Source organism: Puma concolor, chromosome D1 (assembly GCF_028749965.1).
Source record: "Puma concolor isolate L17-30 chromosome D1, mPumCon1.1.hap2, whole genome shotgun sequence".
NCBI lineage: Eukaryota > Metazoa > Chordata > Mammalia > Carnivora > Felidae > Puma > Puma concolor.
Window position 1 is genome coordinate 57,624,148 of NC_141676.1, and position 27,008 is coordinate 57,651,155.

Consider the following 27,008-nt stretch of genomic DNA (forward strand, 5'->3'; position numbering starts at 1 on the left):
AATGTGTAGGTTTTTCCTCTCATGATGCCAACCAATTCTGACACCAACTCTGAGGATTAGCACTTAGGTGAGGGTTCAGTCCCACAGGACAAGACTGCCCCCCACCCCCCGCCATTCAGATGCCAGTCACAAGTCCTGGACCTCCCATGCTTCTGATTGACTGTCTAGAACTCAGGAGTTCCTATGACTCCCTTCTCAGGTTTGATAATTTGCTAGAATGGCTCACAGAACTCAAGAAAACACTTTATTTAACTATTACCAGATTACCATAAAGGATACAACTCAGGAACAGCCAAATGGAAGAGATGCATAGGGTGAGGTATGACGTAAGTGGCACCATCTTCCCAGACTTTGTTTTTGTTTCTAATTTTTTAAACGTTTTTAATTTATTTTTGAGAGACAGAGTACACGTCGGGGAGGGCCAGAGAGAGAGGGAGACCCAGAATCCAAAGCAGGCTCCAGGCCCTGAGCCATCAGCACAGAGCCTGATGCAGGGCTCAAACTCATGAACTGTAAAATCATGACCTGAGCTGAAGTCAGACGTTTAACTGACTGAGCCACCCAGGCACCCTTCACCAGCACTTTGATGTCTTCACCAAACTTGGAAGCTCTCCAAGTTTTGGAGTTTTTTTTTTTTTTTAGGGGGGACATCATTACAGAGGCATGATTGCTTACATTATTTTGGTCATTGGCAATTGAACCCAACCTCCAGCCCCTCTTCTTTCCCTGGAGGTTAGGGAGCAGGACTGAAAGTTCCAAGCTTCTAATCAAGGTTTGTTCTTTCTGGCAACTAGCCCCCATCCTGAAATCATTCAGGGGCCTGCCAAGAGTCAATCATTAGAACAAAAGATGCTCCTATTACTCAGGAAATTCCAAGGAATGTAGGGGCTTTGTGTCAGGAATCAGGGGCAAAGACAAAAAATATGTTTCTTACACCACACATAGAAGTTACCGTTTTAACCCTTTTTGAATGTATAGTTCAGTGGCATCAAATACATTTACAGCATTGTGTAATCCTCACTACTGTCCATCTCCAGAACTTTTTATCATTCCAAACTGAAGCCCCCTACCCACTAAATAATAACTCCCCATTTCTCCCTCCCCCAGCCCCAAGTAACCGCTATTCTACTTTCTGTCTCTATGAATGTAACTATTTTAGGTACCTCTCATAGGTGGACTCATACAGTATTTGTCCTTTTGTATCTGGCTTATTTTGCTCAGCATAATGTTTTCAAGGTTCATCCACGTTATAACATGTATCAGAATCTCCTTTTTTAAGGCTGAATAGTATTCTGTGGTATGGATAGACCACTGTCTGTTTATCCATTCTTCCATTGACGAACATTTAGGTTGTTTCTACCTTTGACTGTTGTGAATAATGCTGCTATAAACGTTGGTGTATAAATAATCTGTTTGAGTCTGTTTAAAAGTAAGTTTCAAATTTCATATATTGAAAATAAATAAATAAATAAATAAATAAATAAATAAATAAATAAAAGTAAGTTTCAATTATTTTTACCTAGGGGTAAAATTGTTGGATCTTACAGCAATTCTATGGGCTTTTTTTTTTTTTTAATTGCACCATTTTACATTGCCACCAGCAATGCACAAGGGTTCCAATATCTCCATATCCACACCAACACATGCTATTTCCTGGTTTTGGATAATAGCCATCCTAATGAGTGTGAGGTGAGGCGATTCTCCTTAATGATTAGTGATTTCAGCATCTTTTCATGTACTTGTTGGCCATTTGTATATCTTCTTAGGAGAAATGTCTATTCAAGTCTTTTGCCATTTTTGGAATTAGGTTGTCATGTTGTTGTTGTTGCTCTTGAGTTGTGGAAGTTCTTTGTGTATTTTGGATATTAGTCCTTTATCAGATATATGATTTGCAAATCTTTTCTCCCATTCTATGGGCTGCCTTTTCACTCTGTTGATAGTGTCCTTTGACGCACAAAAGTTTTAAATTTCGATGAAATTCAATTTATCTATTTTTTTCTTTTGTTGCCTGTTCTTTTGGTGTCATATGGGTCAGAGAGGCTTTGATTGCAAGTGACAAATGTAAGTAGTTTAAGCAAGAAAAGGATTAGTTAATGTAAAGAAAAAGTCAAAGGTAGACCTAGACCAGGCATGGCTAAATCTACAAGTGCCGTCATGTCATCAGCGCTCTCTTTTTATATCCTTTCTCCTGACTTTCTACTTGCTTCCTACATTCTCACCCACGTTCTTTCTAGAAGCACCAGGCTTCCATGGCCCTTACAACTAATAATCCTAGAGGAAAAGGGAGAAAACCTTTCATGCTGGTTCCACCAAAATTCCTGGAACAAACTTTAATTGGTTTCCTCCAAACCAATCACTGGTAAGGGGTCTGTATGGCTGCTCTAGCTGATCGGCTCGGGCCAGGCATCCACTTTGAATGGACAAGATTACCATGCAGTGAGGGAGGGAGCTCCCCATGGCAAGAGATGCTTGACAGGCAAGCGTTCCTCCCCAGAAGAGTTCTGGGAAGCTGATGGGCAGCTGTGGTTAGGAGGCTGTGCTTAAAAGGGCATCCCTGGCCTCAAACTTCCCATGGGAACCAGTGGGAGAATTAGAAGGAATCCCTTTAGTTGGTCCCTGAAGACTTCCTTCCCCAGAAGGAGACAGCACTTATGGGGCCCTGTGACTAGTGTGAGGGTGAGCCCAGGCAAGTTGGGTCCCAAGAAGGTTGGGCAGAGAGCGGAGGAGCTAAATTCCCCTGCCGCCTGAGAACCTCCCTATCCCAGTCCTTCTGTATTGTAGGAGCTTAGAATGTGTGCTTCTGGAGCCACACTGCCTGGGTTCCTAGCCCAGTAGCTGTTCTTTCTACTTGTGCTACCTTAGGTAAGTTAGCTAACTGACATCTCTGTGCCTTAGTTTTCCCACTTGAGGTATTAAATGGAGATAATACCAGTCCTACCTCCCAGAGCCATTGTGAGGATTGGAGTGTTGTACATCTGGCACACAGTAAGTGTTCAGTAATTGTATTATTAGTAGCATTAGTTTGGGCCTCTTTTCCAACCACATTTGCTGGTATATTGGCAGCTCCGGCTGTGTTCTTCAACACGCCTTACCCAGCCTCAGCCCTTACTCTGCCCTCTGCCAGAGATGCCTGTGCCTCCATGTGCACTTGGCCTTTCCATTGCTGCCTCCCCCACTGAGCATCCCCTCCCTGCAGACCATCCCTCCCCGCCTGGGCTCCTGCAGGACTCTGGTGCACTGATGCCTGCCTCGGATTATGGGTCTTCAGGTCCCTTGTCTACACTGAGCTCCCGAGGGCAGGACATGGATCTCCCCTGTCATTGAGCTAACAGTGGGAGTGTGCCAGCTGCAGAGATGAAGAAAGGGCCATCCAGCGGCAGAAGGAACACCGAGCGGGGACTAAAGGCATGGCTGGTTCCAGGAACTGAATGTAGCTCCTGGCCTTGCAGGTCGTGTACAAGGGACAGGGGTGAGTGCTGAGAACAGAGATGTCAGCAGGGCCCTGGTTTGCCTTTATCCTCAGTCCCCAGGGTGCCGTAAAATGCTCAGGCAGGGGAGTGATGAGGTCAGACTTTTGCCGAACAAAGATCCCTCTGGCTGTAAAAAGAAGATGGACTGGCTGGGGAGATGGAAGACAGAGCTTTGGGTGGATGTGGTCTAGGCTGTGGCAGGGACCACAGGATGAGACAAGGGCACAGTTTGACAGATGTAAGGATGGAACACAAACAGGGCTCGGTGATTGATTTCAAGTGGGGCCTCAGTTTTCCCACTAGGAGAGTGGCAATGGGCGCACGCGGCCCCACTGGTCTCTCTGGGTGAGACCGGAGGATGGCAGGCACCTGACACTGCACACCCGTGCAGCCCCCGATCCTCCCCCCGGTCCACCCCCTTCCCTGGGGAGGGTCTAGGTCAAGCACAAGCCCAGACACTCAGGAGGCTTGGTTACGTCAACAAGCTCCAGGGACCGGAGCCAGGCCTCTTCACCAACCCCACGCTGGGAGAGCTGGTGGGGCTGAGGACAGGGGCCTGGCCTGGCTGAGCTGTGCTGATGAGATCATCTGACTCCCTTGGGCAGGGTGGGGTCTGGCCCAGAGAAGGGACCAGCCGAGGCCCACGGTTCCCTGGAGCAGACGGTATGTGGTTTCTTCCTGTTTTGTCCTCCTCAGCTGTGCCTTGCAGAGACACAGGCTGGTGTGGAAGGAGAGTGTGCCCTGGGAGCAGTGCCGCCCACAAGGTCCAGGCCAGGGCCAGAAGCTTGTGCTGTAGGAGCTCTCCCCCTCACCAGCCGAGTCTCCTCAAGAATCATGAATTCAGGGGCGCCTGGGTGGCTCAGTCGGTTAAGCGGCCAACTCTTGATCTCTGCTCAGGTCATGATCTCATGGTTCATGAATTCGAGCCCCACGTCAGGCTGTGCACTGCCAGTGCAGAGCCTCCTTGGGATCCTCTCTCCTCCTCTCTCTGCCCCTCCCCTGCTTGCGCTCTTTCTCACTCTCGCTCTCAAAATAAATAAATAAACTTAAAGAAAAAAAAAAAAAAAGAATCAGGAATCCAGCTGCCCAGTGGCAGGGCCAGGGCTAGGACCCAGCTATTCCATCTCCCACACCTGACACCTGCCTCAAGGTCCAGAGAGCTGTGTTTATCGCAGGAGCCGAATGCCTCTCTTCTCTGGGTCTCAATTTCCTCAGCTGAAAAATGGGTGTGAGGGAGAAGAGAGAAGTCAGGAAGCTCTGAGGGCTCCCCTCCTCAGTTGGAGAGGAAAGGGCCTACATGGGTCTGGCAGGTGGAGCCAATTATCCTTCTGGACTCTTCATCTACCAGAGCCACATCCTTGCTTCCCCAGGAGAGGAGTCAGACCGAAGCAGCAGCCTTGGGAAGAGGGTACAGGGGCACAAGGCCCCCGTGGACTCACTCAAGGGCTGTAGGCCATCCTCTTGTCTGCTCTAGGGCTCAGATTCCTGGCTGTGACCTGAGGACTGGACCAGGGCATCACTGACAAACTTCCCACTTTCCAATCTGTCTTTCTAGTACTCTGGCTGTCAGGGCTTGTGGAGGGCTATGTAGAAGAGGGGCAGAAGGCTGCAGTGAGCCTAGCATTCAAGGCCCCTGATTTGGCCCTACCACACTAGCCCTGGAGCCAAGGCCCCACTTTGTGCCCTACTGTCTCTGACTTGGACTCTCACCGCATCCAGTCCATCCTCCATCCAGCAGCACAAGGGACCTCCTAAATCTCAAATTTGATCACACCTCTACCCTGCTTTATAAACCACTGAGGGCTCCTTGGCTGGCACCCACTGTACAAAGGCCAAATTTGTAGCCTCACGTTTGAGAACTGTTGATACCTGCCTCTGATGGCCTCCCAGCCTCACCTCCTGCAAACACAAACGTTTGCAGGTACCCTGTGCCCTCATATCTCCAGCAGGCCTCTCTGCCAGAAACACCCTCCCCTTCCTTGTCCACATTCCAACAAAGAATCACCTCCTCCAGGGATCCTTCCTTGATACCCTAGGCAGGCATAAGGGCCTCCTCTGTCTTCCTGGAGACCCCTTCATCTGTCTTTCCCACCAGCTGGGCCTCCTCAAGGATAGGGACCAGAGCCCAGTGAAGTCCCTGTACATTGTAAGGCTTCCTGAAAACGCATGTCAAAAGAGTGAATGAATGAAAGAATGAATTATTGAATAAGCAAAGGCTGCAAGTGAGGCCGTTTCTCAGCTGGTCTGTGATAAAATTATAAGTAATAAAAATAAAGCCCCACTGAGTGAATTCCCACTTGCTCCAGATACTGGGCTGGTTGTTCTAGATCCGTTGTTGAGCCCCAACAATGCTGTGAGGTGGGTGCTATTGTCTCTACCTTATAATTAAAGACACTGAAGCTCAGAGAGGTGAAATCACTGCTTGGGAGCTGTAGAGCCAAGACAGAAACCAGGCCTTCAAAGTGTCAAGGTTTGCAGAGGGAGTGGTGATGTGTGGCACAGGGGTGCAGATGCCAGGAACGGGCAGTTGGATTTCACTTACACTGGGGGGTGGATAGGTTGGGGGGGGGGGCGTGTATGGGACCATATGGGAGAACTGGAATTAACCAGGTTTGAAGAAATCTGGGTTTTCCACGGACCTCTGAGCAGAGACCTGTTCCAGAGTGGATCCTCGGATCTCCTATGACCAGGCGTGTCACTGGGGTAGCTTCGAGAGCTTTTGCCTGCCACTGTTGCCTGCTCCATTATCAACAGCCCCTACTACTCTGTGATGTTTCCGCAAACCCATGTTGTGAGTGCTGCGAAGTGTCAGTTCCCTCATTTACCCCCCACTGGAATCCCCCAGCTGCCACCTAAACAGATGTTCTGGAGGTGCCACTTCCCGCCCTGGACCCCACCCCAGATTCCCAGCAGAGTCCGGGCCTATTCCTGGAAGCCATAGAAACAGCTCCCTCCCCACCCCCCTGCCCCCAGCCCTGCACCAGGGGTCGGGGAGTGTCAAACTGAAATGACCTCACAGCGACCTGTTTTTTCCCCAGGGCCTGTCATGTCAAGGTCACCTCTGAGTTTTCCTTGGGATAGAGATCAAACGGTCACTGGTTCCCATGGTCCCATCTTGCCAGCCTCACCTAGAAAGATAGGGTGCCCACCACCCTTCCCTGAGCTGGCCCCAAGGCTCCCTGCTCTGGTCTGCCCTGCCCTGGGCAGACTGTAGGGCTGTGAGAAATGAGGGCAGAGTGGGAGGATGGGAGGCAGAGGACTCTTGGACAGGCTGGACTGTGAAGGAAGAAGCACAGCTGGAGGACCAGAGGATGGGGAGTGTTGTGGGCTGAGCAGAAGCTTTGGGCAGAGGGTGGGATCCGCACTGCAGGAGGCCGCCTGGGGTCCAGGGGGAAAGGGGAGACCCAGGAACAGATTCAAGGCTCTTTAGGTGGCCAGGAAGTTGAAGGAGGCCCCTCTGAAAGGGTACACTTTGCTTTGAAGGAGGAGTTGAGGGCTGTTGGAGTGGAGGATAGGACTGACAAGAAAGATGGGGCAGAGGCTTGGAGGAGATGGGAGAGGGACCGCTTCAAGACAGGCAGAAGTTTGGGGACTCAGCCAAGTGGGGTGGTGACCCAGTTGGTGGGGGTCTCAGGGCCCTCAGGGCTCTCTGCTGAGTCACATCCTCAACCCCACAGGGCAGGACTAAGTGTCTGTTGGTGCCAAGAACAAGGGATACAAACGGACTGGTTGTGTTCACAGGAGCCCCGGGTCTTGCACTAGAGCTCCAGGCTGGCAAGGGAAAGGAGAGGGGCTAGGAAGATGCTAGCCCAGGGTTCTGGAGGCCTTCATATTAGAGGCCCCAGTGCCAAGGGAGAGATGGTTACAGGCTGAGAGGCTCTGGGAGGACAGCAGGATGGGACAGGGCCAGTGTGGGAGTGGTGGGGAAAGTACCAGGGAAGACCTCACACAGGGCAGGAGGAAGAGACAGGCAGCCCAGCACCACCAGGCCATGTCCCGTTCACCCTTCTCAGCTGGGACTATTCGCAGCCTGATTCTCATATACACAGCCAGATAGAGGCGGCCCAATGGGTGGCTTTGAAGTCTCTATCAGCCTCTAATCCCAGTAAACATACTCTAAGTACAAACTGTAGTTTGCAATGCAAGCATAATGTCAAGCCTAGTTCCATATGCCCCCAATCAGATTTCTACCCCAAGTCCTCTCTGTGTAGATATTCTTGAGTCACCCCTAGAAATCCATCCATCCAACAATTTGTCACTGAGTACCTTCTATGTGTCAGGTACCATCCTAAGCCCTGGAGATGCAGTAGTGAATAAAACATAAAAACGCCTGCCCTGGTGGAGTATATGTTCTGATGGGAGGAGGCAGACAATAGCAAACAAATAAAATAGTGGGTTAGAAGATGGTAAATACCATGGAGAAAAATACAGTGGAGAAGGGCAGTAGGAAGTGTGTGTGTGTGTGTAAGGTGGGAGGTTACAATGTTAGCTAGTGTGGTAGGGGAAGGCCTCATCTAGAACCTGTATGTTTGAGTGGCCACCTGAAGGAGCTGAGGTCTGTCCTGTGTTCCTCATACACACGTCACGTACAACAATGCACTCTGCGGCAGGAACTGCCTGTGTCACCGCTGACCTCCCACATTACATTCAGAGCCAGGCAGTTGCCCTGCCTTTGATTTCCTCATCCCAGGTCACCCCTCAGATACCTACAAAGCACAGTTCCTCCCACACTAGGTTGGGCACAAATCAGGCCCCAGTGCTACATGCTTGACATTTGAGGGTGAGGATTTGGGGTTTGGTGGAAGACATTCTAGAGGACTGAAGACCACTTGGCAAGATTCTAAGGCTGCGGGGGAGACCTCAGTTTTATCTTCCCAAAATGGTAAGAAGAGACTGTGCTCCAAGCAGAGGGTTTTGTCTTCAGATTTGGGAATGGTCATGGCTCTCTGGCCTCATGTCTGGTTTATGAGCTCCATCACTAGGTTTCCTGGGCCTGGACATGAGCACTGGATTTGGCCAATGGGAATGAAGACCAGCTCGTGAATAGTCTTGGGACAACTTCTGCAGTGCCCAGGGATTTGGGGGCAGCTGAGCTCTGTGAACCCAGAGGCAGGACAGACTGGGGAAGGAAAGTAGTGACTAGGAGCAGATCTCAGGGCTTGGTGTGGTGAAGCACGTCTTCCAGAGAGCTTTCTCATGGTGGAGTGTAGCGGCCTAGGAGAGATGGAGTGAGTTCCCTGTCATGGGAAATATGCAAATGGAGGCCAGACAAGTCCTGTCAAAGAGGCTTCAGAGAGCCTCCTTCTCTGAGGGGCTGGGGAGAGCTCTGGGTCAGATTCCCTTAAGGCCTCTCTGGCCCTGAGAGTCTACAATTCAGAGCCCTGTCATTGACACACTGGGTTCTGGGGTCCACTTGGGTCTCCTCTCTCTGCCAGGTGGACTTAGGTGCTGGGGATGGTTAGAGCAGGGCCGGGGCAAGGGAGCTGCCTTTCATGGGAGGTGAGAGGTTCTCTGGACTTCCTCCATACCCAGACCCTACCTGTGAGATTTGTGGACAAAGCCACCTACCTTTGGGGCCTCAGTGTCCATCTGTGAAATGGGCAGAACCATAACGTACAACAAACACTAAGGGAGTGGAGGTGGTCTGCCCTTCCTGACAACTGAAGGCTGGGGGACCCAGGTAGGTGCAGAGGTGCTACTCATGCAGCCATTACCTTCATTCCCCCCTGACCAGCCTTCCCTGTCATCAACCGAAACAAAGATTCTTTTTTTTTTTTTAATTGAGCCAGACAGCACCAAGGACGGTGCCTTGTGGCTCATCTTTACAGACTAGGCTTCAACATTTCCCAGTGCCTCTTGGGAGCTAGAGCCTGTGTTGGCAAAGGCAAAGCAGACCTTGTCCCCAATTCCTAACAAAGTTAAAGAAGGGAGGGAGTCTGACTGACATTGACAATCAGGCTGGTCTTCTTTTCTGCCCTGACTCTTGGCCCCCGTTTCTGTGTCCTCTCTCAGGCCACTGTGTTCCTGAGAGGCAAGGTGGCATGGTAGATTTACTGTGCACCTTGGGCAAGTTCCTAATCTCTCTGGCCTCAGTTTTTACACAGAAGAACGTTGCCTCTCTTCCTGAGCACAGCCTTTATCATTATTCAGATCTGTGTCCTAGTCCTGGCTCACCACTCCTTGCCATGTCACCTTGGGCAAGCCACCAGCCTTCTCGAAGCCTATTTCTTCATCTGTAAATGTGGATAATGCAACCCACCATGCAGGGCTGTTGTAAAAGCAAATGAGATTTTGCAGTAAAAGCACATAGCTTGGTGGCCAAGAAACTACACAGCTACAGTGAAGTAGCTCGGCAAGGTGAGGCTTGGGGAGGTGTAGTGACCTCCTCAGGGTCACACAGCAAGTGGGTGATGAATCTAGGACTAGAAGCTGGATTTCTAGCTTTCCACACTCCTGCCCAGGAGCTACTGAAATGACACAGTGGTTACTCCAGGAGCTGCTGGAGGAGGGGCTTCCCTCATGGGAAATGAATTGGGGGGCTTCTCTGGCAGCCCCCGTGGGGATCAGGCTTGACCTGACAGCCCCCCAGTCCCTACATGCCCCTCTGCTGGTAGCCTTCAGGTACATGGCCAGTTCCAGCCTCCCCTGAAAGGATGTTAGGGTTCTGGGGCTGACCCTGTGAACACGGGATGTGGAAAGAGGAGAGGAGACATGTGGAGGGGGAAGTGCAGGTCTATAGGGAGGACTCCTGATTTTAAGTGACAGAATCCTAGGTCAAATGGACTGAGGCATAAAGGGAATTTATCAGCTCAAGCTGTCAAAAAGTCCAGTGGAAGGTAAAGCTTCAGGCATAGCGGGAACCAGGTGCTCAGTGTTGTTCTCAGGAACCGTGTGTTCCCAGTTCTCAGCTCTGCCATCCTTGGCTTTATTTTGCACGGTCTCCTTCCTGCTGGTAGTATCATCCGTGCATAGGACAGTTCCTGGCATACAGTTCACCCGGCCCTGGAAGCTCCAGGCTCACTTCCTACCAGCTTTGCAGACCCAGTGGAAAATCTGCCTCCTTCCCAATGTTCCAGCAAAATCTCCAAAATTGACTCTGAGGCATCCAGGGGAGGTCACTCACCCACCCCTGAGCCAGTTATAGGGCCTGAGAAGCCCACTCTTCTCTCATTGGCAGATCTAGGTCACAGGTCCAGCACCCCCAGATTGTCAAGACTTGAAGAGGGGAAAGGGGATCCCCCAAAAGAAAAACAGGAGATGGGGCCTTCATCGTGAGAGGGTGTGTGGGAATTGGATGAAAGAAATTGCAGAGGAGAATAATCACTGCCTGCAAGATGGGCCAGATAGCTGGATCCGGGCCATCTCTTCCCCAAAAGACTGGAGCCTGGTTATCTGGGAGGACGAGTGGGTCCTAAAGTCACCAATAGAGGCTGTCAGCCAGCTGCACTCCTTGCAGGTAAACAGCATGTTCTTGCTTGAAAGGGAATCCGAGCGGCACACCTCTACAGGGAGATAAAAAAAAAAAGGTGTGTGGGGGGACAGCCTGGGGGTCCAGGCAAAGAACAGAGACCCTCTCACACTAGCTTCAGGGAAGAGGGCACATTGGAAGGTGCTGGGATCTTCCAGAGCCCCCAGTGGGAGGTGCTGCGGCCCATGGGCACGGACTTAGAAAGCTGGCACCATGGACTCTCCTTCTGTCAGGGGCTGCCCCGTCCAGTTCCCCAGCCCCGAGGCTGCCCTGTGCCTTCTCAGCCCTGTGCCTGCCTAGGTCACCATGGTTTTTTACCTCTTCATTCACACTCCCGAGAGACAACCTCTTGCTAAGTTTGCCAAGCCTCAGCTTCCTCATCTGTAAAGTGGAGGTGGAAATGTGAAGGGTAAGTGGGCTGTGGCATTTTGCACAGTGATGGTGTGGAGTCAGTGCCCAGTGAAAACATCTGTCTGGATTGTGGTGGGGATTACATGAGCTCACTGATGGGTCTGGCTCAGAGTAGTGGTGCAGGAGATGCAAGTTCCCTCTTTGCTCAGCCGGTAGAGGCCAGAGAGAGACTAAAGGAAGCAGCCTCATCTCCCAAATTCCCCGAAGCTTCCCCTTCCTTGCACTCAAAATGGCTGTTTCAGTTCCAACTTTAATTCTTGTTGAGTAGGAGGTGAAAGGGGAAGTAGAAAAGAGAAGAGATCAAGTTTCCTGCCCTCCCTGTGTCCTTTTCCTACCAGATTTGCCTGCTTTTGCAGCCAGCCTGATATCACGGGTGGGACCAAAACTCCACCTGGAGTGGGGGGCACTGCCCCTGCCCCCCATCCTCTGGATGCCAGGAGGCTCTGCCATCAGGAACCTGGCCTCGGGCTGGCTTGAGGCAGGCTCCAGGGGGCTCTCCTGCCCCGGGCTGGATGCTGCTGGGTCAGGGCTGGATTGGTGACTGTGGCAGAGCATGTAATGACCCTGTAAGGCAGGCACCAGGACTAGCCCTGTTTATCACGTGGAGACTCAGGCTCAGAGAGAGTAGGTGGCTCGCCCCAGGTCACACAGTGAGTTGGTGATGGATCCCAGTCTGTCTGACTCCTCAGGGGAAGGAAGCTGGGTCTTGACCCTTCTCATCCTGTGCCCTTGCTGCTAAACTCACAAGCCGGAGACCAAGCAAGGGGGTTTCCAGGCCTTGTTTCCCAGCAGGCAGGCAGGCCAAGGTTGGGAGGCCTCTTCCCACATCCAGCCTGGTCTGGGCTGGTTCCTGGCTGGCTGGCAAGTGGTGACTCAGTCTTCCAGCTCCTGCCTCTGGCCTCCTCATCCTTCCAGATTTGAGGTCCTTGGAGCAGGGATGGGGAGGGAACTGCGGAGTCAGCTAAAAGGGTATCCCGAGACCATAGGATCCAAGCAACCCAAGGAGCATCAACCCTTGCCAGTTCTTCCTTCCATCTATCCTGAATCGCTTCTGCTGCAGGCACAAACCGATCCCATGTGTTGCCTGAACTGACAAAAGGAAACTGGCAGAGTGTGTCCCCTCTATGGAGTGAGGGACTTCAATGATTCTGTCAAGGGTGTACCTGGAACGGAGCTGGGTGGGTGGATGCCTGGTGTCAGGGCAACACTCCCAGGGCCTCTACCTCAGACGAACAGGGCTGAACACTGGCCCCGTCCCCCTGCCAATGTCACCACCAGCTCCCGTGAGCCAGATTGATCAGGTGAGGCTCTGAGAACAGGATATGAGTGGATATGGGACTAACAAATAGGAGAAAGGCTGGGGAGTGGGTCAGGAGAAACTGAGGCTGGGAACCCAGTCCTGAGGTTGCTCAGTGCCAGCCCCAGAAGGGAGGCCCTGGCTGTGTGCCGAGCCGCCACACAGCCCCCACCCCAGGGCGGCGGTCAGAAGGCTTGAGACTGGCCAGCCCAGGCAGTCTGCTGGCACCATCTCATGGCCAGAAGCCCTCAGTGCAGGGGAGACGATCCTCTGGGAATTTCCTGGCTTGGACGTCTAAGCATGGATTTCAGGGGAACCATGGATAAGGGGTTTGTAGAGTCAGAGAGACAGTGTTGAAATGTCACCTGGCTGGGACACCTTGGGAAACTCGTTGACTTCTCCTGAGTCTTACTTCTTTCATCTGTATAAGGGAGAGAATAACCACTGCCACCGCCTGCCACCCACCCAGGGCTGCAGCTAAAACATCCGGCAGCGGGCAGACTATTAGGAGATGACACCGGGTGGTGAGGACCCAGGAATTGGTGCACGCTGCCACGGGCTGAGGGAGCCCAAAGTGGGGGCATTTAGGCTGGGCCTGGAATTGATTCATTCAGTTAACAAATGTTGATTGAGTCCATACTGTGTGCCAGGGCACCTCACCTGCATGGTTTCGTTTATTTCTTACAACAGCCTATGTGGCAGGCACCAGTAATCAATCTCATTTTACAGACATGAAAACTACAGGGAGGATAAGTAGGGCTTATTTGGAAGGCATCCCGGGCAGAGGAAATAGCACAGATGTCCACCTCAGGGCTGGAAAGCCTGGTGGGGAAGGGCTGAGGCTGGACTTAGGAGCCCTGGCAGGCTTGGGAGCAGAGCAGGGGCACTTGGGCTCTGTCTTGGAGGTTTTAAATGGGCCAGCCCCCTCAGGCCTCCAACTGGGCCCCTCTTCACACAGCTCATCCCCTGCTACACTATACTTCATTTCTCCCACAGGATAGGCTCATTCCCTGCCTGCGTGCCTCCTGCCTAGGGTGCTCTCTTCACGCTTCATGTGGCCAAGTCCTCCTGGCCCTTTAAGTCCCAGCAACAGACATGCCTTCTCCAGGAGCCATTCCAGGTCACTCCTTCCCATGGCCCCCAAGACCTGCTCTCCTGGGCCCCAACCCGGTAGCAGGAACTCTGACCCAAGCCTTGCACTGGGTCTGACACCCCCAGGAAGCCCTCAGGGCTGCTCCCATTCTTGGGACAGACACTGTGGCGGGAGTGACCACTGGAGATTGTCCTAGGAATGCAGCAAAGGACTGGTTTCTGGGCTAAAGGCCAGGCCTCCTTGCCCTCCTGAGCTCTAGCACCACTAAAATCAGATCAGGAGGTCCACACTTTCAGCTGGCAACCTCTTAGCACAGCCCTGAATAGGCAGTAGGTGCTCAATCCTTGCACAACTGACCAAAGTGTTCCTCAGCAGTTCGAACCTGAATTTCCTCAGCTTGACCCAAAGTTTTGGGACCAACTCAGTTCCTCAATCCCCCTGTCTACAAAATGGGTTTGGGTGTGAGGGCAGTGCTCACACCTGCCAGGGTAAAAAGGGTCCTCCCTGTCCCTGGCAGTTCATCCTCACAACATGCTGGTGGCCACTATGACCACATTCTGCCAAGGAAGCTCAGAGAGGGGAAGGGGCTTGTGGGTAGGGGCCAAAGTAAACAAGAACCTGGGCCTCAAGCACCCAGGGCAGTGTTCTCTCCCTGCGTGAACTTGTCCCCCTCTCGTTGCCCCAGCTTCTCCCAACCAAAGCCCACCTCCTCCAAGTCATCCCTGCAAGTGCTGCCTCTGCTACCGGAGCTGTCCTCCTCGGAACAATGAGAAGCCACCTCACCTCCTCTGGTCCATCCTAACAGCTCTGAGTCTTGGTTTGGGAGTAAGGAGGGGCTGGAAGAGGGCTTGGCACCGGCAGGGAGAATCTCACTCAGATGAGTTCTCGGGGCATCACCTCTATCCCCGCAACCCACACCTGTCACTCCTGGTGAGCTCTGGACCTGCCATGCAGGAGACAGTGCCTGAGAAGTGGAGGTATGTGGGAGGATCTGAGGGCATACAGTAGGTGTTCAATAATGGTTTGGGAGAAAAGGAAGAGAGGGAAGGAGAGAGGGTGAAGGTGACCAAATAAGTGAGTGCATAAGTAGATTACCATGTAGAGGGATGGATAGGTCAGTGGATGAGCCATTGAATGGAGAAAGGAGGGATGGATGGGGGAGTGAGTGACTACAGGGTGACTCTGGGTGTTACAGCTAAAGGGGGAGCCAAAAACTCTTTAAATACCCACATGCCCATTTGACAGATGAGAAGACTGAGAGAGGGCTGAGGAGAAAGGAAGCTGCTGGGGCTGTGGGGCTGGCCTTTGACCAGCAGCCTCTGGTTCTCCCCCACCTTTCTATCCCCTCATCACCCTCTTCCTTCTGCTGGGTGGGAAGGGTTCCAGGAAGGAGACATTTTCTCCGCCTCGTTGCTCCTCGAGGCCCAGTTTCCGCCAGACCTTGGTGTTGGAGGTGGCAGGGAGGGGGTGGCCCCCGCAGGGGCTATTTCAGTCAGAGACAGCCCTGCCAGGAAACAGAGGAAGCCGCCTGCTCCTTTGGAGGTGTTGCAGCCTGAGTTGAGGGCAGGAGAGTGGAGAGCCTCATGTCTGGCCCCCCCCTTGCTCCAAGGCATTTGAGGCCACCAAGGTGCTTCGGGGACAGGAGGCTGCATGTGAGTGTTGGTGCTGTGGGCCAATGTGAGGGGGGCATGGGGGCTGGACACAAGGAACTGTGACTTTGGGCAGGCAGGCTGCAGAGGAATACAGGGAAGGATGTAATCTGACCCACTTGCTAGAAAGCCCCCCACCAGAGACAGTGTGGCCGGAGCCCAGGAAGACACTGGGGCCTGAGCTGGCCCAGGGCTCAGGGCCCAAGAAATGACATCTGTGAGAGCTAGAGGGAGACAGTGTCAGCTGCTGGGAGGCAGGGGCCAAGGGAGCCCTCCGCTGGGACCAGCCCCTGCCTCTCGTAGTCATCAGAGGGTAGAGTGTATGAGGGAGCCAGGGTGACAGGCATGCCTGCCTTTCTTGGAGCAGACCTGAAGCTTCACTCTGGATCTCCTTGTGCTGCCTCTGCCTCCTTCCAAGAGGACCAGTCTTACCAGGGAGTGGAGAGCAGGAAATATCTGGAGCCTCCCGTCACCTGAGGCGAGGGCTTTCCCTCGGGGTGGTGTCTGAGGACAATAGGCCTCCCAAAAGAGAGTTCAGAGGCACAGCACTGTTCCTTCTACCCGTTTCTTCCTCCTCACCATGGCCCTGCCCTAGAAGGCTGCTCTCCTCTCAAGCTCTGCCTGCTCTACTTTCCTCCCCACCTGGGGACACCCAGAGATCCTCACACCCCTCTCCACCCAGGGAATTCCTCCTCAACCACCTGGGTCATGCTCCATCCTTCGTTCTCTTCTGAAAAGTCTCTTCTATCCTGTGGCTTACACTGGTCTCCCCATGCAGACTAGCATATGTATATGTACGTGTACGTGTATGTGTATGTGTATAAATAATTTCTATATCTCTATCTATCTATGTGCATCGACATCTATGTACTGTGCCCCCATGCATCCAGCAGGCAGTAAGTATGCATTAAATGCCTGGCAGGTGAAAACAGGAGAATGAATGCATAAAGGAAAGAATAGCCTGAACAAATGAATGAAGAGATGGGTAAATGAGCTTTCTCTTGCCTGTACTAATCTTGGCTTCCTGGCTACAATGGGGGTCCTCCCGTGCTTCTTCCTGTGGCTTCCCCCGTGCCTAACTGGCTAACTGGGCACCCGGCACTCCTAGCACATGGGCTGAAGCCCCACAAAGAATTTTTCATAATTAAAGATAATATGGCATGTGGGATACAGACTAGAGAATCCAAACCTCATTTTGCATTTGCCCAGACTCTGGGGAAAATATTTTCATCAGAATCAAATTTTAAGTTGGTAGAAATTAGTTTGGGTAGTTACGTTTTGCTCTAGCTTAACTTTTAAAAATCTTATAACTTGGGGGCCTGGATGGCTCAGTCAGTTAAGCGTACGACTCTTGATTTTGGCTCAGGTCATGATCTTGCAGTTCGTAGGATTGAGCCCCATGTCGGGCTCTGTGCTGACAATTCAGAGCCTGCTTGAGATTCTCTCTCTTTCTCCCTCTCTCTGCCCCTCCCCTGCTCTGTCTCTCTCAAAATTAAAAAAAAAAAAAAAGAATAATAATTAAAAAAAATAAAAATCTCATAACTTGACTTAGCAGGTATATTCACATCAAGAATAGCTAACACTTGCCCTGTGCCAGGCACTGATCTTCATAACAACCCTATGAGGCAGGTACTCTATTACTCCATTTTACAGATGGGGAAACCAAGGCCCAGGAGTTCAGTAATGAGCCTAAAGCCCCACGGCTCACATGTAGCAGAGCTGGGATTTGAACCTTCTGGCCTCAAACCTCTGTCACCCTCTGCGTACATTTACAGGACTTCATATCTTTTCCTTAGCTTCAGTTTTCCCACCTATAAATAGGAAGGGGGATGATCTGACTCACTGTCTCAAAGGCTTTGTCTTTCAGGTCCATTAGCTTTAAGTTGCGAGTTCTCTCTGGGCACCAGTAAATGTGGACATGCCAGTTGGGAGGTAAGTATCAAGAAGCCAGACTTACCTCACCAGGGAACCCTGTAAGACACTTGTGCTTCCCCAAAATCTCGCCTGAAGGGATGAATGGAGGCATTACGTGTAGGATACAACAGCATGGCATGGCATTTATTAAGCACCTACTGTATATCAGGCCTATGACATGTTTTACTGATAAGAACATAGACCCAGAAAAGGCCAGTGATATGCTTTGGGTTGAACAGCGTAGAAGTAGGGGAGCCAGGATTTGAATGAGCCCCATGTCGGGCTTGCCAACCTCTGAAGTTGGGTTTATAACCTCTACATTCCATGACCATGGGCTATGTTTAGTTGTCTCCTCTCAGTCAGGTGGTTGGCTCTGCTTCTAACTCAATGAGGAAGATTGAGCCATCACTGCCTCTTGCTGTGCCTGGATTTTCCTCTCTATAAAAAGCAAGCAGTAGGGGCGCCTGGCTGGCTCAGTCAGTGGAGCGCATGACTCTTGGTCATGGGGTTGTGGGTTTGAGCCCCACTTTGGGTGAAGAGATTACTTAAAAATAAAATCAGTTAAAAAAAAAAAAACAGTAGATTTGGTTGGTCCTCAGTCGTTTGCCAGTTTGCCTTTGGGGAAGCTGTTTTCATATTAGCCACCAGAGGGTGCTGTGGTCCAGTGTGTGCTAGACAGACATTTGTAGCCTCAAGTCAAGTAGAAGGAGGCTTAGAGGAACTCCTGAATCACCTCCTTCCCCCATTTTACAGATAAGAAGATTGCAGCCAAAAGAAGAACCATGGCTTTGGAAGGTGGAGTCCAGTCTGAGGAGGTGGGCACTGTCCGTCATCAGTTCACAGTGTGTGAATACTGTTCACGTTGATTAATTAAGAGTTACCAGGGCCTTCACTGCCCTGGACCGCAGGTTGGGCTCCCAGATACAGGCATCAGACCTGGCACTTCTTCAGGAGGTTCCTGGTCTGTGTAGGAGAGAAAGGCACACATGTTCACCATAACCATAATCTCCAAACTCCAAACAGCCCAGGGGAAGCCCTACCTAGCGTGATTTAGTACCTCAAACTTCATGACATTCTGAGAGGTGGCCTGTCATTCCTGCAATTTTCAGATGGGAAAATTGAGACTCAGAAAAGATATATCTTTTCTGATATATAGCCCAAGGTCACATAGCTAATAAGTAGCACAGGTGGGATTCAAACTAAAGTCTGCCTGGGGTGCCTGGTTGGCTCAGTCAGAAGAGCATGTGATTCTTGATCTCGGGATCATGAGTCCGAGCCCCTGTTGGGTGTAGAGATTACCTAAATAAATAAAACTTTAAAAAAAAAGATTTGGAACAAACAGACAAAAACCAAAAGTCTGTCAGTCTCCCCTTAAAGAGAAGACATTTGACTAGGGTTTTGAAGGCCAAATAGAAGTTCACCAGGAAGGTTGGTGGGAAATGAATATTATAGAAAGCGAGTTGGATTTTTCCCAAGCTTTGAGCTTTATTGTATCCCAGGTTTCCTTAAAGTGAAGGCAGCGTGCGGTCTCCGTGGGGTAGTGAGTATCATAGATGGTTCAGGTGGAGATCAGGGCCCAGAGAGGGACAGGGGGCCTACCGGACGGTCAGTGAGTGTGGTTACTGACAGGTTTTGTGTTGCTTCCCTAGCCTCTGTGCATGCGGGAAGCATAATCGGGCAGCCATGGAGTGGGACAACGGGACAGGACAGGCCCCGGGCTCACCGCCCACCACCTGTGTCTACCAAGAGAACTTCAAGAGACTGCTACTGCCACCTGTGTACTCAGTGGTGCTGGTGGCCGGCCTGCCACTGAACGCCTGTGTCATCGCCCAGATCGGCACATCCCGCCGGGCCCTGACCCGCACGGCCGTGTACACCCTGAACCTGGCCCTGGCCGACCTGCTCTACGCCTGCTCCCTGCCCTTGCTCATCTACAACTATGCCCAAGGTGACCACTGGCCCTTTGGCGACCTTGCCTGCCGCCTGGTCCGCTTCCTGTTTTACGCCAACCTACACGGCAGCATCCTCTTCCTCACCTGCATCAGTTTCCAGCGCTACCTGGGCATCTGCCACCCACTGGCCCCCTGGCACAAGCGTGGGGGCCGCCGCGCCGCCTGGGTAGTGTGTGGGGCCGTGTGGCTGGCTGTGGCGACCCAGTGTCTGCCCACAGCCCTCTTTGCTGCCACAGGCGTCCAGCGTAACCGCACCGTCTGCTACGACCTGAGCCCGCCTGCCCTGGCCTCCCACTATATGCCCTACGGCATGGCCCTCACGGTCATCGGCTTTCTGCTGCCCTTTGCCGCCCTGCTGGCCTGCTACTGCCGCCTGGCTTACCATCTGTGCCGCCAGGACGGCCCAGCAGGGCCAGTGGCCCGGGAGCGGCGTGGCAAGGCAGCCCGCATGGCGGTGGTGGTGGCAGCCGCCTTTGTCGTCAGCTTCCTGCCCTTCCACGTCACCAAGACAGCCTACCTGGCGGTGCGCTCTACATCTGGGGTCCCCTGCCCTGTGCTGGAGGCCTTTGCAGCTGCCTACAAAGTCACACGGCCCTTTGCCAGTGCCAACAGCGTGCTGGATCCCATTCTCTTCTACTTCACTCAGGAGAAGTTCCGCCGGAGGCCACATGAGCTGCTGCAGAAACTCACGGCCAAGTGGCAGCGACGGGGTCCCTGAGCCCACTGGGGACAAGGACACCTGGGGCCGTGGCGCCGGAAGCCCCACCAACCCCAAACTGTGCAGAGAATTTGAGCTTAGCTCAGCTGGGCATGGAGTGAGGTCGCCCCACAGACTCCAGAATCTCAACCAATGACTATTTATTGAGCTCTTTCTCTGGACTGGGCCGTGTGGGCACAGAGAGACAAGCTCGGACCTGGCTCTCCAGAAGGTCCCAGTCAGCCCTGGAGAGGCAGGGAAGCCATGTTAAGCTGCTCACAAAAATGGCGTGTGACATGCACTGTAATTGAGGAGCATGCCGAATGTTTTGGAGTCACCAATAAAGGGAGTGAGGGAAGATGGGAGGAGGAAGTGAGGGCTTCTGGAAAGGAGCATTTGAGCTGGATTTTGAGGGATGAATATGAGCTCTCTGGAGGTATGTGATGTTCCATTCGTTCAGCAAAACTTTACCTACACCTTGTGCTTGGGCCTGGGTTGATTCCAGCGCCCCAGGAGAACAAGTCCCAGCTCTGCCCCATATAGGCTCCCAACTACTGGATGGATATACTGACATTTGACAAAGTGATGTCAAGGCTGTGACAGAGGGAAGCATGGCTGGCGGGGAGGGGTGAACAGAGGATACCCATGATCCAGTCCAAGGAGTCAGGAAAGATTTCTCAGGGCGGGGCTGGGGGGCACCTGAACCAGATGTTGAGGGTTGAGTGGCAGGTCAGCAAATGGAAGTGGGGAGCGTGTTCACCCAGCCTGGGATGGCCCTAATCTAGACTCTGCGCTGGAGGAGATGGGTAGAGAGCTGGAGTGGGGGGCAGGCATATGGTCTGCTGTGTGGTGTGAAAGTTGAGAAAACAAAAGCTGTCCCATGGCCACCCTTCAGGCTGTGGGGGCTGAGCAGAGGGAAGAATCAGGGAGCACTTCTTCAAAGAGTGGAGCTTAAGCCAGGGAGGAATCCAAAAGACAGAGAGAAGGAGGCTGCTCCTGATGGAAGGCACTGGGTGCATAAAACCCAGAGGCAGAGACCTGTTGAATCTGGCTGCAAATCAATAGTGAGTTTCAGTTAAGTCCAAGAGGGGATGGACTGGGTGGGACCAGAGCATTGAATGCCAGGAAGAGCCCCAGACCCCACCTCTCCTCCACCTATCTCTTCGCATGGGCCTCTTTCAGCCTCAGGGTATCCTGGGTGCCTGAGAAACCCTCCACCAGGCCCCCCCAAGTGAAGGGAAATAGCCCTTCAATATTGCTTCATTCTAGAAGGAGAAGTCAACTTGAAGAGACTCAGGGCCATGCCAGGGCTTCCAGGAGGCTGCCACATGGAGGTGCAGAAGTCCTGTGGCCAGTCTCAAGACAGACTGTTCCATGGGTTCTGCTCCTGCCCTCTCACCTTCATCATTCTGGCCTGTGGGTGCCTGGGAGGCTGCTGGAGGCCATCTCACAGGGGCATCTCAAACACAGACCTGAGCCTTCAAAAGCTTTGGAAAGGCATCTTCACTGAAGGTCTCTGAGAAGACAGCCAAGGGATTCTGCCACATAAGGCCTCTTTACCTGCTCTCCCCACCCACCCCTCCTTTCGGCCCCACCCACACAGCTCCTCACCCTCTCTGCTCCTTTTCCTCATATCTCCACACACACCCCCACCGGACCCCCCCTCACTTCTCCTCCATTCCTTATTCCTTCCTCCCAGGTCCCAGCTTTCCACCTGTAGAACAATTTCACCTGCCCTTGGCTGCTAGTATACCACTCAGACCCTGTACCCGAACCAGCCTTGACAAAGAGTCTACCTTCTTAGAGGGTAGAGCCGAGAGAGGGCAGGGCATAGGGACAGGGCAGGGAGGGGAAGGACTGCATAGCTTACTCAGCATTTTCCTTTTAGCCCTGTCTAATCTCCAAGGCTGTTGGGCAATGGGGGCATTCAGAGAAGGGCTCTGCGGGAGTTAAACTCCATAGTAATGTTGGAAGTGTGCTTGCAGCTGTCTGAGGAAGTGGGCAAACCGGGCCCAAACCATCTTGGGAACCCATCAAAAGTGCCCTTGCTGAAGAGGTTGATGATAATTTGGACAGAAGGGACTTTGATTCTTTGGGTCACAGGGAAGAGACGTGAGGAAATGTCAGAAGATGTATATTCCCAACACAATGCAATGTCCTGCCAAGTAGTACAGATGATGCTTGCCTTGCATCTTGTTGAGAGTCTGAGATGAGACTCTTCAGTTGCCTGTCATGGGGGAGTAGGGCAGCAGGAGAGCGGAAGGCAGAGGGCCTCTGCCCACAGTGCCCAGAGCATCCCAGATGACTGTCCTAGCAGACTGCCGAGAATGGTGACCCTTTCTTTGGTTACTTTTCCAAGAGTGAACATTGTGGACCACAGGTAAATTCCATTTCCAGCATCCCTTCGCAAGGCAGAACAGCATAAAGGGTGGAAACTGCAGACCCAGCTCAACCTGAGCGTGTATCTTGGCTCTACCACTTACTAGTTATGTTACTCTGGGCAAGTTATGTAGCCTCTTTGTACCGCAACTTCCCAGGCTATAAAATGGGAATGATGATGCCATCTGTCTTGCAAAGTGGTTGTGAGGATTAATACGTGCAAAGCACTCAGAGTAATGCCAAAACACAGTAAGCGTGCAATGAGTGTTGCTATTGTAATGACTTTGCCTTTTGTGCACACAAGTTCCTCCAGTCTCTCTCTCTAGGAATTTGCCTAGGAAGTTTCTAAACAAGGGGCTCTGAGCAAGGGATTTCTCCTTCCTTCACCTGGGGAGGCAGCTGGTCTTTTAAGAAAAAAAACTCCGCACACTTTTTTTTTTCCCTTCAGAACGAGGGTCATAATCCATGAGCCCCATCTATCTACTCCTACAAGAAGGAAAAGCCATTTATTAATGCCAGTACGAGAGACTCCCGAGTGCCATTTGGGGAGCTTGAATTTCCCCCCTTCATTCTCCCTCCTTTTGTCCCCCTCCCCTAATCTCTCTCCTCACTTTAACCCAGAGCACACCGGGGATAGGGGCTTCAGCTGGGGATGTCTGCTCACTGGGGTAAAGACAGAGGAGACACGGACGAAGGTGTGGAGGTAGAGTGTGGTGAGGGGTGGGGGAGCATGTGGGTTCACAGGGGTCCAAGGTGATGCTCTGGGCTTGAGGAAGATTTCCTGGGGTGTAGCAGTGCAGCTAGGGCTTGAAGGATGGCCATAATTAGACTGAAGAAGAGAGGGCAAGTTTGTTCTGGTGCGGGGAACAGCACAGCCCAAGGCGTAGAGGCTGTTGGAGGAAAGATAGCAAGAGATTAGGCTGGAGAGTTGGCAGGGCTGGAGAGTAAAAGGCTTGGTGCCAGCCCAGGGGAGCACCGGGGAGCCACAACAATGACAGCAGTGGCCATTTGTTGGGCTCTGCAGGTCCTGGGCACATGCAGTGTGCTGTACACACGTTTTCTCACTTAATCCTTACAATATCTCCAATTACAGATGGGGATACTGAGGCCCAGATGTGAGAATTGACCTGTGAAGGTCACACAGTCTTTCTCTAACCCAGATACTAGATGCCCCCCTTGCCTTACTCGACCTGCCTTGCTTCCCTTTCCTTTTATGATGTGCCTTTCAAGTGCCCACCTGCCTCAGCCAGTGCCAGTAACTGGGGATCCCCCTAGGAAGTTGTAACAGAGACGGCTAAGTGCCAACTGCAGTATTAACTCTCCTTTAATTGGGCACAAGTTCTCCTAGGATGAAAACTTCATTTCCCAGCCTTACTTGCAGCTAGGCACGACCAGGTATCTTAATCCTGGACAGTGGGATATAAGCAAAGTGGCCTACAGCAGTTTAACACAGGAAGGGGATGAAGGTCTTTAAAAGATAGGTGGGGTCTGTCCTTTGCCTCCCCTCCCTTCTTGCTGCTTACAATGGGGGCCTCACAGCTGGGGCACCATCTTGGACCATGAGAAACAGCTTGGGTTTCTGACCATTCCAGTTTGGGGCCACCTGAATTTGGACTTTTGCACAAGAGGGAAATAAATGTCTATCTTTTTTAAGCCACGAGTTTTTCAGGCCTTTGTTACCACAGCCAAAACAAGTCCCTCTACTTCGCTCCTATCCTGAGATGGTGGACCTAGAGGGAGGCCAGGCAGTGTCCTGGACTGGGGTGGGGGCAGGGTCCAGCTTGATAACAAGGCCTCAACCTGGGTGGGAGCTAGGACTCAGCAGGGTCTGGAGATACCCAGGAAGGCTTCTTAGAGAATTGCAAAACTTGGGGAGTGGTCATGGTGCTTTTGGCTTGAGGCCTGAGGCCAAGGGGGTAGATGGGTTTCCTGAGGGACAGAGTAGGAAGGGAGGGCCTGGAGAGAACCCTGGGAACTTCATTAGGGGGCTGGGCAGGAGGAGGAGCCAGAGAGGTGAAAGGTGAAAGCCTAGGGGTTTCTGAATGATGGTGGCAGTGGAGGTGTTTGAATGAGGGAGTAGCAGGCAGGGAGGAAGTGGAGGTGATGGGTGGAGAAGAAAAGAGAGAAGAAGGCTCCCAGGGAGGCCTGGTCCAGGGAGGGCACTTCCATGACAGGAGGCATATGAGTTGGCTGTTGTAGGTTGAGTACAGGGGCAGGGCCAAAGATGGAAGAGCCAGAGAATCAGGAACCAGGGCTTGTCCTTTCTAATGTGGAAAAGCCCAGGGGCACTGGATCTGTCCTAGGAATAGATGCAGCTTGCTCCTCCCTCCTTCATTCATTCTTCCACACACATTCTCTATACTCCAAGATGGCGATGGGAACACAGAGGCAGCTCTGACCCAGACCCTATCCTCAGAAAGAACCTGGGGGTGAGGGTAGGGGTGCAGACAAGGAAACTGGCAGTTCGTCCAGTAAACAACATTTATTGAGCACCTACTATGAGCCAGGCATCATGCTGAGCAATGGGTCCCTGCCCTGAGCGAGCTTCTCGTCTGATGAAACAGAAAGACAATAATGAAATAAATATATACCCTGGATCATTACAGCTGGGAGGAGAGCTCAGAAGAACATAACAAGGGCTAAGGCCTCACTGGGGAGACTATAAGCTCATGTAATGGTCAGGAGCTGAGAGATGATGGGGACCAGGGGTTTTGTGACTCAGCGTAAGGGGCAGAGGTTTCTTAGCTGAAGCCCAATGGTCTCAGAAGGTATCAGCTCAGTGCAAAAGGGCTGTTATTGACTCTGACTCTAAACAAGCCCATTCACTTCTCTAAGTTTCTGTTTCCTTACATATAAAACAATGATAATACTACCAGCCCTCCCTAAGCCACCCTATTGAGCATGGAAAAGTTAGAGCAGAATTTTCATAAAGTACAAAAAAGTATAATAACCCAATAGAAGAGGCACAAACTGGCATTTCACGTAAAAGGAAACACAGATAATAAAATAAAAACACACAGAGAGATATTCGATCCTAGCTTGACAATGCCTCCTGGATGTTGAGTAGTCACATGGCCTGTTACCCTGAGCTCTCCTGCGCATGTGCTCCTGGAGTCGTGCACAATGCTCAGAGCAGCACTATTTGCAAGAGCAAACACCTGCAAACACTAAAATATCCGTCCATGAGAGAGTGGATGAATAATACACTATGCTATATTCACACAATGGAATATTACACGCAGCCAGAATGCACTACATGGATGTGTGACGATATGGATAAACCTAAGCAGTATAATATTAAGTACAAAGTAATCTCAAAAAATTACACAGAGCAAGATGCCCTTTTGTAACAACTAAAATGAAAATATATACTTTGAAGGAATACACAGATGCAACAAAACTACACAAAAAGGAAAGCAAAGGAATGCTGAACACAGAAGGTAATGGCTATTATTCGGCGTGGTACGACAGCAGGAGAATGGGTGGTAGGGAACCTATACGATGAGATGTAGGACATTATCAAGGTCCTAGTTGTTTTGTGGTGGGAGCCAATTAAAGAAGTGGTGAGAATGTGTCATGAACTAAAGGTTATAAATAATCCAATACTGTCCACTTGAGGTCTAATTATACAGGAAAGGGGACAATCTGAGGTCATTTCTAATTGACTTGGGAATGGAGTCAGGAGTCAGATTCCCCCTAAGACAGTTCCTTCCTGGAGGTTATTGCTTCTTCTTTCTCTCTCTCTCACTCTCTCTCTCTTTTTTTATGTTTATTTTTGAAAGACACAGAGAGAGAGAGACGAGCAGGGGAGTGGGGGAAGGGGAAAGGAGAGAGAGGGAGACAGAGGATCAAAAGCAGCCTCCACAGTGACAGCAGAGAGCCCAATATGGGGCTCGAACCCATGAACAGTGAGATCATGGCCTGAGCCTAAGGCAGACGCTTAACCAACTGAGCCACCCAGGTGGCCCCTGGAGGGCATTTCTTCTCGAGGTCCTCTCACTCCTTATCTTTCTCCCTCTTAAGTACCCAAGGGCCATCACTGGCCATGACTGTGACCATCACAACCTTCCTATCTTGATTTCTTCAAGGGTTTTATAGCCCCAATCTTGCTGGGCACCATGACTTATGGGTAGATGGGTTAATGTTTTCATTCCCCTTTCATAGGTGAGGGGCTTGAGGCCCAGAGGAAGGGAGTGACCTGCTGAGGGTCATCTGGCACATTTGTGAGGGTGCCTGCATTGGGCCCAGCTCTAGACTCCCAGAAATGTTCCCCTCTCCACCCTGGTGCCCAGTGTTCCCAGCAACCTCCTAGATGAGTCTTTGAAGGGCTAAAAACACCCAGGCACCCTCTGTACCTGGAAGATGACTTTGTCTCATCATGAGTCAGAAGGTACTGAGGCTAGGAGGATTCGTGAGGTGCTGGAAGCAGCCAAGCCACTCTCTGCCTGGGTGAGTGTGCCACTGGGTGGTGGCCCAGCCTAGATACTTAAACACCCTCCTCACCCCTCACCAAGGGGATTCCTGATCCAAAGGCCTCAGTCAGCCTACCTCAAGGCCAATCTTCAGGATGCTGAGGTGACCTGAGTCTCTGCATCTCTCCATCAGTTTGCCCATCTGTGATATGGGAATATAAACTTCTATTCCAGAAGTGATGTGAAGACAAAATATGACAGGATGT

General features: G+C 51.7%; 1 protein-coding gene across 5 annotated transcripts in view; it reads left to right on the forward strand.

The window, feature by feature from the left end:
• The window catches only part of P2RY6 (pyrimidinergic receptor P2Y6), a 39,177-nt gene extending 15,194 nt beyond the window's left edge, over positions 1-23,983 (forward strand). For 2 of the 5 annotated variants that reach the window (XM_086678264.1, XM_086678262.1), the window contains exons 2-4: positions 17,256-17,320; positions 18,056-18,117; positions 18,952-23,983. In XM_086678264.1, the coding sequence (XP_086534390.1) occupies positions 18,986-19,972 (987 nt within the window). In that variant the 5' untranslated portion in view covers positions 17,256-17,320; positions 18,056-18,117; positions 18,952-18,985 and the 3' untranslated portion in view covers positions 19,973-23,983. Of the gene's footprint in view, positions 1-11,834; positions 15,392-17,255; positions 17,321-18,055; positions 18,118-18,951 lie in introns of those variants that run through there. The other 3 variants (XM_086678261.1, XM_025928665.2, XM_086678263.1) reach the window with 2 other exon arrangements.
• The last annotated feature ends 3,025 nt before the right edge of the window (positions 23,984-27,008 follow it).